The sequence below is a fragment of the Hylaeus anthracinus genome, unplaced genomic scaffold (genome assembly GCF_026225885.1).
Source record: "Hylaeus anthracinus isolate JK02 unplaced genomic scaffold, UHH_iyHylAnth1.0_haploid 0, whole genome shotgun sequence".
Lineage (NCBI taxonomy): Eukaryota > Metazoa > Arthropoda > Insecta > Hymenoptera > Colletidae > Hylaeus > Hylaeus anthracinus.
Genome location: NW_026533254.1, coordinates 26,075,907 through 26,088,845, shown reverse-complemented (window position 1 = coordinate 26,088,845; position 12,939 = coordinate 26,075,907). Strand labels below are relative to the sequence as shown.

The window sequence follows — 12,939 nt, the reverse complement described above, 5'->3', positions numbered from 1 at the left end:
AACCAGCCTCGTGGAGGGTGTATCTCTCGAGGGGTCGTTTTCTTGGGAGATCTGGAGTGTAAACGAGGAATCTGATTTATTTACACGTTTGGTGGACGCTTCTAGGGACCTCGGGATAGAAACTACAGTGATGTCTCGTGAGACGCACAAATTGCTCCACCATAAATGCACAGAAACCAGCCTCATGGAGGGTGTACCTCTCGAGGGATCACAGTTCGATCACTGAGCAGTGTAACATGATTCCGAACGGGGGTGTATCTCTTGAGGAGTCTAGGAGTGTAAACACGATCCGGGATCGGATTACTCGGTGAAACAATTTAATGCAACGGTGAAACTTTTTTATTGTTAACTGTTTCGTTGTAAAACTTTTTCCATCGTACTCTTGGCATTTTTCTGATTAAAATGAGACCAAACACGACGTAATTCGGACGATATTTACCATGCATATTTTTTTAGTTAGTGTTCTACGATATGCAGGGTGTTCTACCATGTATGATACATAATAAGTTGTTACAAGTAAATATGTTGCGAATTACGTCATGCTTGGACTCATTTTAATCAGAAAATTGTCAGGAATACGATGGTAAAAGTTTTACAACGAAAACGTTAACAATAAAAAAATTTCGTCGCATTACATTGTTTCACCGACATGCCTCGGTGTTTTCGCTCTGTCCTATTCTTTATTTGTTGTCTCTGTCTGCGTTCGAAGCTCGTCGACAAGCATCAGAGAATATACGAACTCTACGATTACTGCACACGGTCAGTCCCGAGCTTGTGCGTCTAACGAGACATTACTGTATTAGGTACCGGCAACTTTCATCGATAACAAAATTATAAACGGGTAAAAATAAACAAATGACTTGAGAAATAAGGGATATTTATTAGGTTGTCCCAAAAGGTTCTTTCGTGAGTTGCATTCAATTATTTTCTGTGCCAGTGTTTTCATAAATAAACAATCTAATTTCTTAGACATTGATGCTGTAACAGTAACGGAGCGAAATGAATTGTACACAATTTTGTAATGTAACATAGAACATAAAGTATTGTGTACGAATTAATTATTAATAAAACGAAAGAAACTTTTGGGACAACTGAATAATTTTAAACCCTCCAGTTTCATTTGGCATTCCTTTAACAAGTGATTCAACCCTTTGCGGTCCTACGTCGGGTGAGGCTCGACAAATATGTACCGAGATCAGAAAATTCGGACTGCAAAGGGTTAAATAAAATTCGGTCCGCGAGTCTCTCATTCACTAAGTAGCGGCAATGACGGTAATCGGTGATAAAGTTTCGGTGAAAGCCTGAAGAAAAGATAGGCAGACCGGATTTCCTCCCTTCGGTAAGTTAACGTCCGCGGCTTTGGCTAATCGATCACCCTGGGGCATAGGTCGCAGACCTCGGTTCTTGTTTTCAAAGCGTTCTCGACGAGAAGATATAATCGATGCAGTCGATGCCGAGGAAGACTATAACGAGTTCTCGACGTGGAAGGAAAATCCAGTTCGAGGGGGCGATCGTAATCCTCTAGGCTTCCCCGTCTAGACGATTATGATTTCAATTGGACGAACGTTGAATTACGAATTCAAAACGTAATTGCGCGCGATTTTTTAACACTGCGCTCAAGAAATCGGGTGACTCTACTTTTTGAAAAATCTTGAGTTTGAGTGTCAAAGCGTTTGGCATAGTCATAACTTTCTTGAAAAATACAGATTATCGCCATTAAACGACGAACATTATTACATCGCATTAGTATTATTTATTATTATTAATTATTATTGATCGATTCGGTTTATTATTATTATTATTATTATTTGTATTATTTCATCGCATTTCTCAATTTTTTGTTTTATTAACCGATCTGTGCAATCAACAGCTCATATTAAGTTTCGTAATCTTTTCGAATAATGGACACAATATTAACCCTTCGCGATCGAGTGGCGCCTCTAGGGCGACGTATGTAATTTAGCCCTTTGCGCTAGAGGCATTTTTCTATAAAATCGAATCCAAGACATTTTTATAATTAATTTCTGTAGAACCAAAAACCCCATTTTGAAAAGGAACATCTACGAACATTCGTGACTCAATGTATTATTATTTCAAGTTATAATTAGCTGCATTCTGATACAAGTAAAATTGAAATGGTGGTGCGACGAGCACCAAGGAACGTTGCCTTTATTAATTTTAGGATATCTCGACAACTATTCATCGTGTTAACTTGATATTTGCAGAGAATATTTTCAAGATATCATACTCGAATAAGAAATAGCAAAAAAATTCGATAATTAATAATTAGATGTATTCTGATATAAGTCAAATTGGAATTGTACGTTCAAAAAATTAAATTCATATTATATATAGATGTGTCGAGCACAAAGGGTTAAAGACAAACCATAATGTGTAACGAAACACCCTAACTCGTGGCTGGTTAATCAATTTCCCATAATCGTCAAACAATGTTTATGGAGACACCTAAACGCCAGGGTCCCCCCACAAGGTAAACACCAAACTAGACACCCCAATTTCCGGAAGGCAGGGGTTGTGCCGACATTTTCGTGGGTACAGAAATCCCACCGGTCGCTCTCAACCGGTAAGCGCAGCCGTACGAATCGGCCGCTGTCGTTGCACGGGGAGGCTTATTGAGCGTGACCAACGCGTTCCACCCTTTACCAACATCCCTCGTAATTGTTACATGACGCGTACACCACGACCAATTAGTACCAGCGACTTCACCAAATAATTGTACGCTCCCCATCTTCGATCAATGGGTCTTACTTTACTTACATACTTTAGAAAATAAATAATATTCTAACTTTATTCGACAAAAATTTGCCTCTTTTGGTACAGCGTGCTGGTACGAGCGCCAAGGATCAGAAAGAATGTTATCAAACGCATTTACGGCGAAATATTGCAAAATAAATGAGCTATTACTTTGGATATAATGAAGAAATTAATAGTACATTATAAGTATACTGAGGATCTTTATGCAAAATAAAATCTTGGCGAACGTACCTACAAAAATTGAATCTAAATAGGAATTCATTTTATTCTGCAAATATTATAACACGAACTTTACTTTCGATCTTTCTTATATTCTTGAATATTGTTTGCATTTTGGAGGGTCTTGTACATTCAGATTTCCTATAAATGCATAAACACCCGCAGTCTAATCATAAGAATACTATCATTGCCTTTTAGTCATTTCAGGATATCTCGAAAACTAGTCATCGGGTTGACTCGAAATTTGCAGAGAATATTTCCAAGATATCATGCGTAAAGAAGAAAAAGGAAGAAAAATCGAGTTTTGGAACATCCTGACTAGGCCTAACCCCTTAAGGGGGGGAAATAGGTTTAGAGCTACGTTTTTGATATGCATGAATTTCTTTTAGCAAGGACTGTATACAATTTAACGAATATCGAGAAAGAAACTCCCGAACAAACTGTTGAAACTTCCAACGTCCACTGCAAATTATTCACGAACTACGCTGTTCCGGGATTGTGCAAAAATGTTGTCCCGGCGAGTAACGAAATTGGAGGTCGCGATGGAAGATATTGCTTCGGACTAATCTCGAGTCAGTCCCGAAGTTACATTTCCAAAATGCCGTTCCCACGTTTTCTTTATCTATTCCTTCGAATTTCCATGCGAAGGTCGTGTTTCCTTCGAGGACAATGAATTTTTCCCGACGAACCAGGGTGGGCATTTCCAAGAACCTACCGCGCCCCGGTCATGTTTTCCAAGGGTGGCGATTTATGGCAGCGTTTCCCCCCGCAGTTGGGGCACAGATGTGCTCATGCACCCAACGTGTACAGTTTTTCTCTCTCGAAGAATCGTAAATATTCGGCACAAAGACTCCGTTTCGCCTTTTAAAAATCACCCTTCATAATAAATTACGCCGTGTAATTCACGGGACAGATTACACTTATCTCTCGTATAACGGTAGTCGTTGATATATCGGGGGACACGCTATATTTCTCTATCGACCTCGGACAGCAGCGTCAAACAACTGTTCGCCGATCGTCAAACATTCGTACGGGACCGTGGAGGGCCAGATAGCGGCATCGACATTGTTATCTGCGCCGATAAACTTTAATCCGTACTTCTACGCGACCGATCCCGGCTGAACGAAAGAAAAGAGCAAGCTACGACCCGTCCGGCGTCCGGGATCCGGACAATAACACTCCACGCCTTCGAAGAGTCCACAGTGGGTGTAGGAAGTGCTCCTTCACTGATCAATTAAAAAAAAAAAGAAAAAAGAAAAAAAAAGAAAAGTCGAAAATGGATATATTAGCATTTTATAATGCGCAAATAAACAAAAGAAAATGTGTACGTGTGATGTGTATCCGTGTGAATACATTAACAGAAAAGTTTCTTCAAAGTTGTATTCAACTTTACACAATATATATAATAATTATTCCTTATTCAAGTTCGGTATTCATCTTTCAATACAAAGATTTTTCAACAATTTCAAAAAAAAAAAAAAAAAAAAAAAAAAATACACTATGTAAAATTGTGATTTATTAACTTATTTTTGATAAACAATGACGTTCTACATATTCCCGAAAATCTCTAGAGTAGATAGATTCTAAAAAAAAAATAGCTATTCACGTAAGTTGCGAAATTAACAAGAAAGAAACAAGTAACCGGTACAAATATCGAAGCAATATGTATTCGCACGACCGTTTCATTATTGAAACTTCATTAAAGGAAAAGAAATTTCCAGTCAGTGTAACAAGTATTCGTATAGGAACCATTTATTTTAAACGGGTTGCTGTACGAATACTTCTTACACTGACTGTACATTAATTTATAAGCAGACTGCGGATCTTCGTGCAAAATAAAATCTTGGCGAACGTGCCTACAAGAATTTCAACTAAATAAGAATTTATCTTATTCTGCAAATATTACAACTCGAACTTTACTTTCAATCTTTTTCATACTCTTCCATATCGTGTGCATTTTTTAGGTTCTTGCACATTCAAATTCCCTATAAATGGATAAAGATCCGCAGTCTATTTATAAGTATATACATAATACTTCCTTCGTGGGATTTCCTTTTGATCTTATAATCACTGCAACTCTTCCAAGCATTAAATCAACTGAATCATTTAAATTACCTAAGTTATTCAAAGTGGGATCCATTCTTCTATCATAGCCTTTTCTAAAAGTACTTTAATGGAAATTTGATCTTTTCTAATTCGTACGAAGCAATAAACGTGTTTACAAACTCTACTCTAAATGGTTCGTCATAAGAACCATACAAATACTTATTGCTTTTAAATTTTCACCCACTTTTCGCATATTTTTGTTAATTGCACATCTTACAGCAACCAGTAAATGTTGTTTGGACTATGTCTGTCTTAGAGATTTTCCAGAATAAATAACATGTCATTGATTATAAAAAAAGAAATTACGAAAACTACAATTTCACGCAAAGGTTATTTGGGAAATTGATCGGTGTATACATTCTGCACCGACTGTAAGTACACTATAAATGATTAGTTTCATATACATATACACGTGTTGAAAGTGGTCGATGGTCCTCTCCAACAACGAAGAATCGAAGAAGAGAGGTAACGAAGCCAATCGAACTGAATATCAACAACAACGTACTTCCATCTTCGTAATCTGTTATTCCACGTAAAGACGCAACTGTCGCGAGTAGTTGACGCAATTTTATCGCTCGCATCTCGCGACCAATAAATTCACGTTTCGCTCGACTCCGCGGGATCCGGAGGCACCGTTTTCACCGAGTCGCGAGTATTTTTGGGGTGAAGAATATTCCATCGGGATCCGATCGAATTCTGAAACGCGTCGGTCGACTCTATCCGACCGCGATGGCCGCTAGCGGCTCTAACGCCGAAGAATTCAAGGCGGTGGACTTGGACACGCCGTGTACACGCGATGCCAGTCCGGTCACGTTCTCGGCGTACTCGTATGCCTCAAGGTCGACTTTACAAACCTCCCGGTCGTTGCAATTAATCGCGCAAAAAGTCAATCGACAGTCGAATATATACGGAGCCTTGAACCTCTAATCGCGGGAATCTGGCCGGCGAAGATGGCCGGGCTGGTGGAGGTATTCGGTGACGTTTTTAATCCTCCGTGCTTCGCGGACTGACGGCTTTAATTAAGAGGAATAGTCTCGCAAGGTTGCCGCGGCTATCCGGATTTGTAATTCTTATTAGTACCGATGAAATCCGCGCTACCTCGCCACGAAATATTTTACTCCGACGCTGTGACGAAATGTAACACACGAGGGTTAATTGCGGTCGGAACGCGGCGATTTTTAGCAACGATTTCTAATTTAACGCGAATTACATCATTAGAAAGTGGATTCTAGCCGGGAGTACCTCGCTTTTGGTTTATAGATTTGTAAAAGTAACGAGCTGATTATATTAGTAACTACTTTGAGATCTCTATAAACCCTAATTGAATTCCGAGTAACCCGCTATGAAACAAGTGTGTACCAAGGAATCGTAATATCACGCTAACACTGTGCATCAAATCAGACCGCATTCCTCGTGTAATAGCCAATTAAAAATTACGGCCGTAACCCCCGGGGTACGTCGGACGGTAAATATAGTTCGAATTAGATTGTACCTTTTCGATCCGTAAAGAAATTTATCAAGCGAACTTCTCGGTACGACTTAGTCACTGCTATAATAATTATCATAAAACTTTCCTCGTTTCTTGTAAATATTTTTTTTTAATCGCAAACTGAAAATATTTATTAAGGGTTGTACTAAAATTCACGATTATAACATGTTGGGTTATTTTTGTCTGTAAATATAGTTCGAATTAGATTGTACCTTCTCGATCTGTGACAAGAAACTTATTAAGAGAACTTCTCGGTACGACTTAGTCACTGCTATAATAATTATCATAAAACTTCCTTGGTTTCCTGTAAATATTTTAATTTATCGCGACCTAAACGTCTAATGTATTAGGTTGTCCAGAAAGTCCGTGCCAATTTCTAGGAAACATTCAAAAACACGTATGAATTTTAATATATATTTATTGAATTACGTAGGTGCCATTTTGTTCCACAACCTTTCCAACTTTTAAGGGATGTATGGATGGTATTATTTTCACTTCGATATATTCAGACCTGTACCACCTACCAAAAATCGACATGGACTTTCTGGACAGGCCAATATTTATTAACGATTGTATTAAATTTCACGATTATAAAATGTTGGGTTATTTTTATCTCCGCGACCTGTTATTCGCGAATCAATTCCTGTTGTTCCGTGGATCGAGTCGAGTTGGGAAAGCGATAGATAAAAAAAGAAAAAAAAAAAGAAGGAATAACCGTTATAAAGAGTTAGCGACGAGCAAGGAAAAGAAAAAAGATCGTCGTCGCGTATATTTGTAGCGCGGCACACTCGGATGGCATTTAAACATTCTCCACGGCTAGACAGACTACATTGTCAGCGGCACACGGTCACGTTGAAAGGAAAAACGAACGCCGGAATCGTGCAATTCGATCCGAAAGCGGGGAATTCATTATCACGGTCGCCGGAGGAAGCCTCGGTGTGAAGCAACCATCGACTAGAATGTAAGAATGCAACCCATCGCACTCCGACCATCTCTTTTAACGCGAACGACCGGTGACTTTGATTGCGATATCCTGGACTTGGAAAAATCTTACGCGGAACATTGTTCCATTTCCTGATTCGAATTAGACGATCGATTGGTAAATTATTTTTTATTCGAAATTTTTATCTGAACCTTTATCGCAACGGATTCTAAATCGAACCAATCTCTTTCCACACGTAACATTGTTCCATTTCCTGATTCGAATTAGAGGATCGACTAGTAAATTATCTTCTATTTTTTAATTTTTATCTAAACCTTTATCGCGACGGTTTCTAAATCGAAACGATCTCTTTTAACGCGAATGACCGGCAATTTTGATTGCGATATCCTGTACTTCGAAGAATCTTACACGTAACATTGTTCCATTTCCTGATTCGAATTAGAGGATCGACTAGTAAATTATCTTCTATTTTTTAATTTTTATCTAAACCTTTATCGCGACGGTTTCTAAATCGAACCGAAGCGTTAAGTGGACCTCCGCCATTAAATTACACTTCTCTCTCTGGCTGAATTTTGTATTTCCAAGTTTATCGCCGACCGGGTCTCCGGAGACACGCAAAATAGCGAAACTTGATCTCGATACAAAGGTGGCCCGAATTTGTCGCGAGCATTAAACATTAATTATGAATGCCAGCGGCGTTATCAAGTCGCATTTGGCAAACCGTGGGCTGACGTAACCCGTGACTTATCGTGCTGACACGATTCGTCTCGTCAATGACGACGAAACTACACCGCCGAACGTAATCACTGGCACGGAGTGAATCTTGGAATAAAACCAACTCTAAACGTCAAACACAAACCTACACCTTCGACTTTCGATTCTTTAAAAATCGAAAGAAATAATAAATTGAAAAATAAGCGTGACTGTTCCACAGTGAACATCCGGAAATTTTGTAAGTTGTTTAAAATTCCGTACAAAAAGATTCGTACGCATTGCTTTTACTTATTATTCGAATATTAATCGATCGTCTCGCGCTACGGACAGCCACGAGGCGCACCTACGCATATCAGCGTGTTTTTAAAATTTTAAAGGGACCCCAGACGCGTCTTCGACGTCACGGTCACACGCGCCACGGCCAAAAATACTAATCCGAACGTTCATCCGCGACTTTCGACGCCTGCCATCGCCTAACCGAAAAACGAACTAGTGCGAACCTGTTCGATAGCGACGCTCGAGCCTCGGCAATGGTCGCCGATGGAATTTTGCACGTCACGTGGCCACGGACGGATACCGCTCTTATCTAAATAAAAATAATACAAAATTCGTAATCTTTCTTTTCTGCTCGTGCCTAGCGATTTGCTCGACGCGAACATTTAATCGCGACACTTGCCAACGCGGATCCACCCTTCCACCTTTCATACTGGTTTTCGCTGTACAATGGATGAGCTCATAGTTCGGAAATGCTGTCGGGAGTCGAAAAATGCGCTCTCTTCCCTTTCGATGCAAATAATTGCTCGTGGGCGGTCAACGTCGCGGAGATGGGCTGTGTACCATTACGTAAGATGTGTATGTATATATATATATATCCGGCAATTGAAAAAAAGTATTATGTTATCGTGCTTTTATTATCGACGAAATATTTGCTATAAATTGTCGACTAAGGATTCGCGACGCTTCGTTGGAATTTCTGACACGAATCAGCTGACAGGACGAACGATCGTTAAAAAACTCTCGAACCAAAGTCCCGGACATTAAAACACTCGTGTTAAACATTTGCAACAGTCTAGCGTGCCATTATCGACACTGCTGTCAACGTAGACTCGTCAACAATGGAACGCAGAGACCGTTAAATCCACGATCGATTATCGACGCGAAAGATTTCGAAATCGAAAGATTGACAAGTAAATGACCGAACGAATTTCCAACCAAGAGTTCATCAACTACCTGACCACGTTTCGTTTTCCACCGAAATAATAACGCTAATAATCGTCTGGAAAGATTCCAAAGGAGAAATACCGATCGCAGAATTCGCGAAATTTGGCGAAATTCAAGGACGACACGTGGACCGGAAACGGATGCTTACCTCCAACATCCACTCCGCGACGATCTTGCGCATGAGCGGCGAGATGTCCCTCTGCACGCACTCGAAGTAAGAACTGCTGGGCGCGTATCTCTCCTCGGTTTTCAGCAGATTCTGCAGCACGCGTTCGTCGCCGAGAAGAGCTGGATCAGCGTAGGCTCTGCATTCCGTCTCCGTGGTCTCGCAGCAAAGCAGATCCATGTTCCCGTAGCGTTTCTAACCTCACCAAGCACGGCAGGCGGCTGTGACGACAGCCTCGCGCGTTCTTGCGACTACGCGATCCAAGTTTCCCCGTCGTGTCCAAGGAACCTCGACGGATACGACGCTGTATCTCGTGCCAGTCTTTTCTTTTCTTTGTTTCTTTCTTTTTTTCCTTCGTCTCCTCTCGCCGCGGTCGTCGTTGTCGTCGTCGTCGTTCACTTTACTCACGTGCCACGTTGCCAAACCGTTTTTCGCCCGCCGCGACCATACAGAGCATCCACGAATCGATCGGAAAGATACGGTAGCAAGAGTTCACACAATATATACACACGTATATCTATACATGTATATATACTTGGTAACGGGAAGACGCTCCCTCGGGACACTCAACACTTCACAAAAAATAATATACAAATACACACGTGGGACACGTGCCGTGTACGTGTTACACGTACGAGTACAGGACCTTGGTTCCGGCCGATGACTTCGAATAAACACTCACCTAGAGGCTGTCTACGCGAAAATAATACGCGACACGAGGTAGAAGAAGAGAAAGAAAAAACCAATATACAGATGTTTCTTTTACGCTTCTTCGTATACACAACAACACACTCTCGTCTCTCTCGTGTTCTCTACGTCCGACCGAGTTCGACCGATCAGATAGTTTCCTTCTCTTTGTTTCCTCTCTTCTCGTATCCTAGCCCCGTGTAAACACTAGCGAATAAATTAAGGAGAAGAATCGTTTGGTATCCGATCCGTGCACGATTCCAAATAAATAAGCGCAATTCGAGTCCCGGTCGTGCTCGTGTCGTTTCGAATCGCGCGTCGAAGCGATTAGGCGATGTAGATTCACAGCGTCGCGGTAGGTTCCCCGGCTATACAAAGGATACCGTTTCCTTGTTCGAACAGAGTCCGGTTAGAGTAGATTTAAATGTCCTGCGGTGCGAGACTACCCTTAATCACTTTCTCACGATCCGACACTGGCGACTTACCAGGTCAGAATGCCGACGGTCCTCCTGGCTCGCCGGTTCGCTCCTCCCGAAGGGGTGGTAGGTGCGTCCCCACCTCTCGGCGCCAGCCGGTCACGTGACCACCGATCGATCCCTACCACCGGGGCGCCAGCGTGTCACGTGGAACGTAACCGACTCCCCCCTCCCGTGCCGTCATGACTGGGGCGCCAGTGCAGGATTCGCATCGTGTAACAAGACCCTCGACGTCTACCGACTACAGGGGTCGTCACCTTCGGCGCACGGTGGGACGAAACGGCCGAAAGCATGGAAAAACTGTTTATGTACATCGATAGAGGAGAAATTGCTGTTTAATGTAAGTCCGATCCGTTTTTTGATATTTGCTTCCGTTTTGCTGTGCTGCGCATTCAAAGCCAGTTGAAATTCGCCCAAGCAAAACGCTTACGATATTACTCCTAACTTCAATATACGATTCTGTAAAAATTTGCTCGGAAAGACGATATACAAATGAATTATAATGTCTACTAGACGTGTATAGATAGTACGCGATGCATAAAGTAAGTCAAAATGTTAACAACTTTTTAAATAATAGGGCCTCCACGGAGAGAAGTACATTTAAGTAAAATTGTAACTTTACGCACGGTTATAAAGAATTGACCGCACTTGTCCGAGGTTGAATTGCTGTCACAGGAAAGGGTGAACCATCCTCTATCCGATTCTGCAAAGATCAGGTGCCCCTAGGTGTTCGATTTCGAGAAAATGGCGATTAAATTAGACTAAACACGTGTTGGCCGCAGCGCTTGATAATCGAAAAGCGGTACCAGATGCGATGGTTGTGTCTGTCATACAGACTTTTCAATGGATTTAGCGAGAAGATAAACATGTATACGAACTCTTCATGATGACAAGCTAAGTTGGAATGTAGACAATTTTTAAATTATGAGGATCGAGTCTAAAATGATACATATATACGTTTGTCGGAACTCTTAATTTTACGCATTGTTATAAAAAATTGACCGCACTTGTCCGAGGTTTAATTGCTATCACTGAAAAAGGTGAACCTTCCTCTATCCGATTCTGCAAATATCAGGTGCCCCTTCGTGTCCCTTTTCGAAAAATTGCTGATTGTGCTAAGTAGGACTCGTGCGGAAAACAGTATGTACGTTTGTACGCTTACTTCTATGATTATTACGTACATCTTGTCATTTTTAAATTACTAAATACGTTTCTCTCATAGTTAATAACAGGTTTGAGTCGAATTTTGGTTAAATAACAATAAATATGTCAAACAAGCGAAAGATATTGAAACGCGTTACACTTTATACGTGAATATTTGAATACCTTGTAGCTCAAGTTGATTTATACTAATACAATTTAAATATCATAATATAGGGAATGGAGTTCCTAAAATAAAAGATATTGAAACGCGTCACACTTTATACGTGAATATTTGAATACCTTGTAGCTCAAGTTGATTTATACTAATACAATTTAAATATCATAATATAGGGAACGAGTTCCTAAAATTTCATTAAAATATTTTCAAGAGAACCAAAGTTACGGATTTTTGATCGCCGAGAGCCGTTTTGTCCCACTGTGCGGCGTTCCCGTGCTATTTTCTGAGACTATCGGAGGAACGACGGGTACGACGTGATGGTTAACCCGTCATAAAAGTCCCAGAACACTTGGAACAGATTTCCGAACGAGAGTGACACTATAAACACGCTTGAATTCGTGAGAATATCATTTTTCTGTTCCTCTATCCTGATTCCTGTATCCTATGAGGATCCAAGAAGCGAGTAGCATACACGCGACGAGTACCGAGAGACTCTATTTCGCTCGATGACGAGAATTGCAAATGCATCGCGAACAAGAAGAATACGACCGATAGGTTGGGGATCACCGATCGTGGAATCGTAATGGAAGCCTGACGGTCACCTTAAGTGTTTATAAATACTCGGTATTTCCATTCCGCTGGAATAATAGACTCTAAAGTAGACCAGCGAGCAGCGGTCGCCGCATTTTATATTTTCATTGACCGTCCGAGGAAACTCTACTTCCACAAGTTTCGTCCCTCGTCTTCGAGATTTCGAACCACCGCCTGTTCGTTAGTTCGGTTGAGAAATTCTTGAAGCGTGTACAGGGAAAGTAAGGGCCG

At 41.0% G+C, this 12,939-nt stretch overlaps 1 protein-coding gene across 1 annotated transcript in view; it reads right to left on the bottom strand.

Moving 5' to 3' along the window:
- LOC128892864 (G1/S-specific cyclin-D2) overlaps positions 1 to 10,837 on the bottom strand; it is a 60,341-nt gene extending 49,504 nt beyond the window's left edge. The window contains exon 1 of the mRNA XM_054153479.1: positions 9,616 to 10,837. Coding sequence (XP_054009454.1) covers positions 9,616 to 9,813 — 198 coding nt within the window. The 5' untranslated portion in view covers positions 9,814 to 10,837. The remainder of the gene's footprint in view (positions 1 to 9,615) is intronic.
- Positions 10,838 to 12,939: the final 2,102 nt, after the last annotated feature.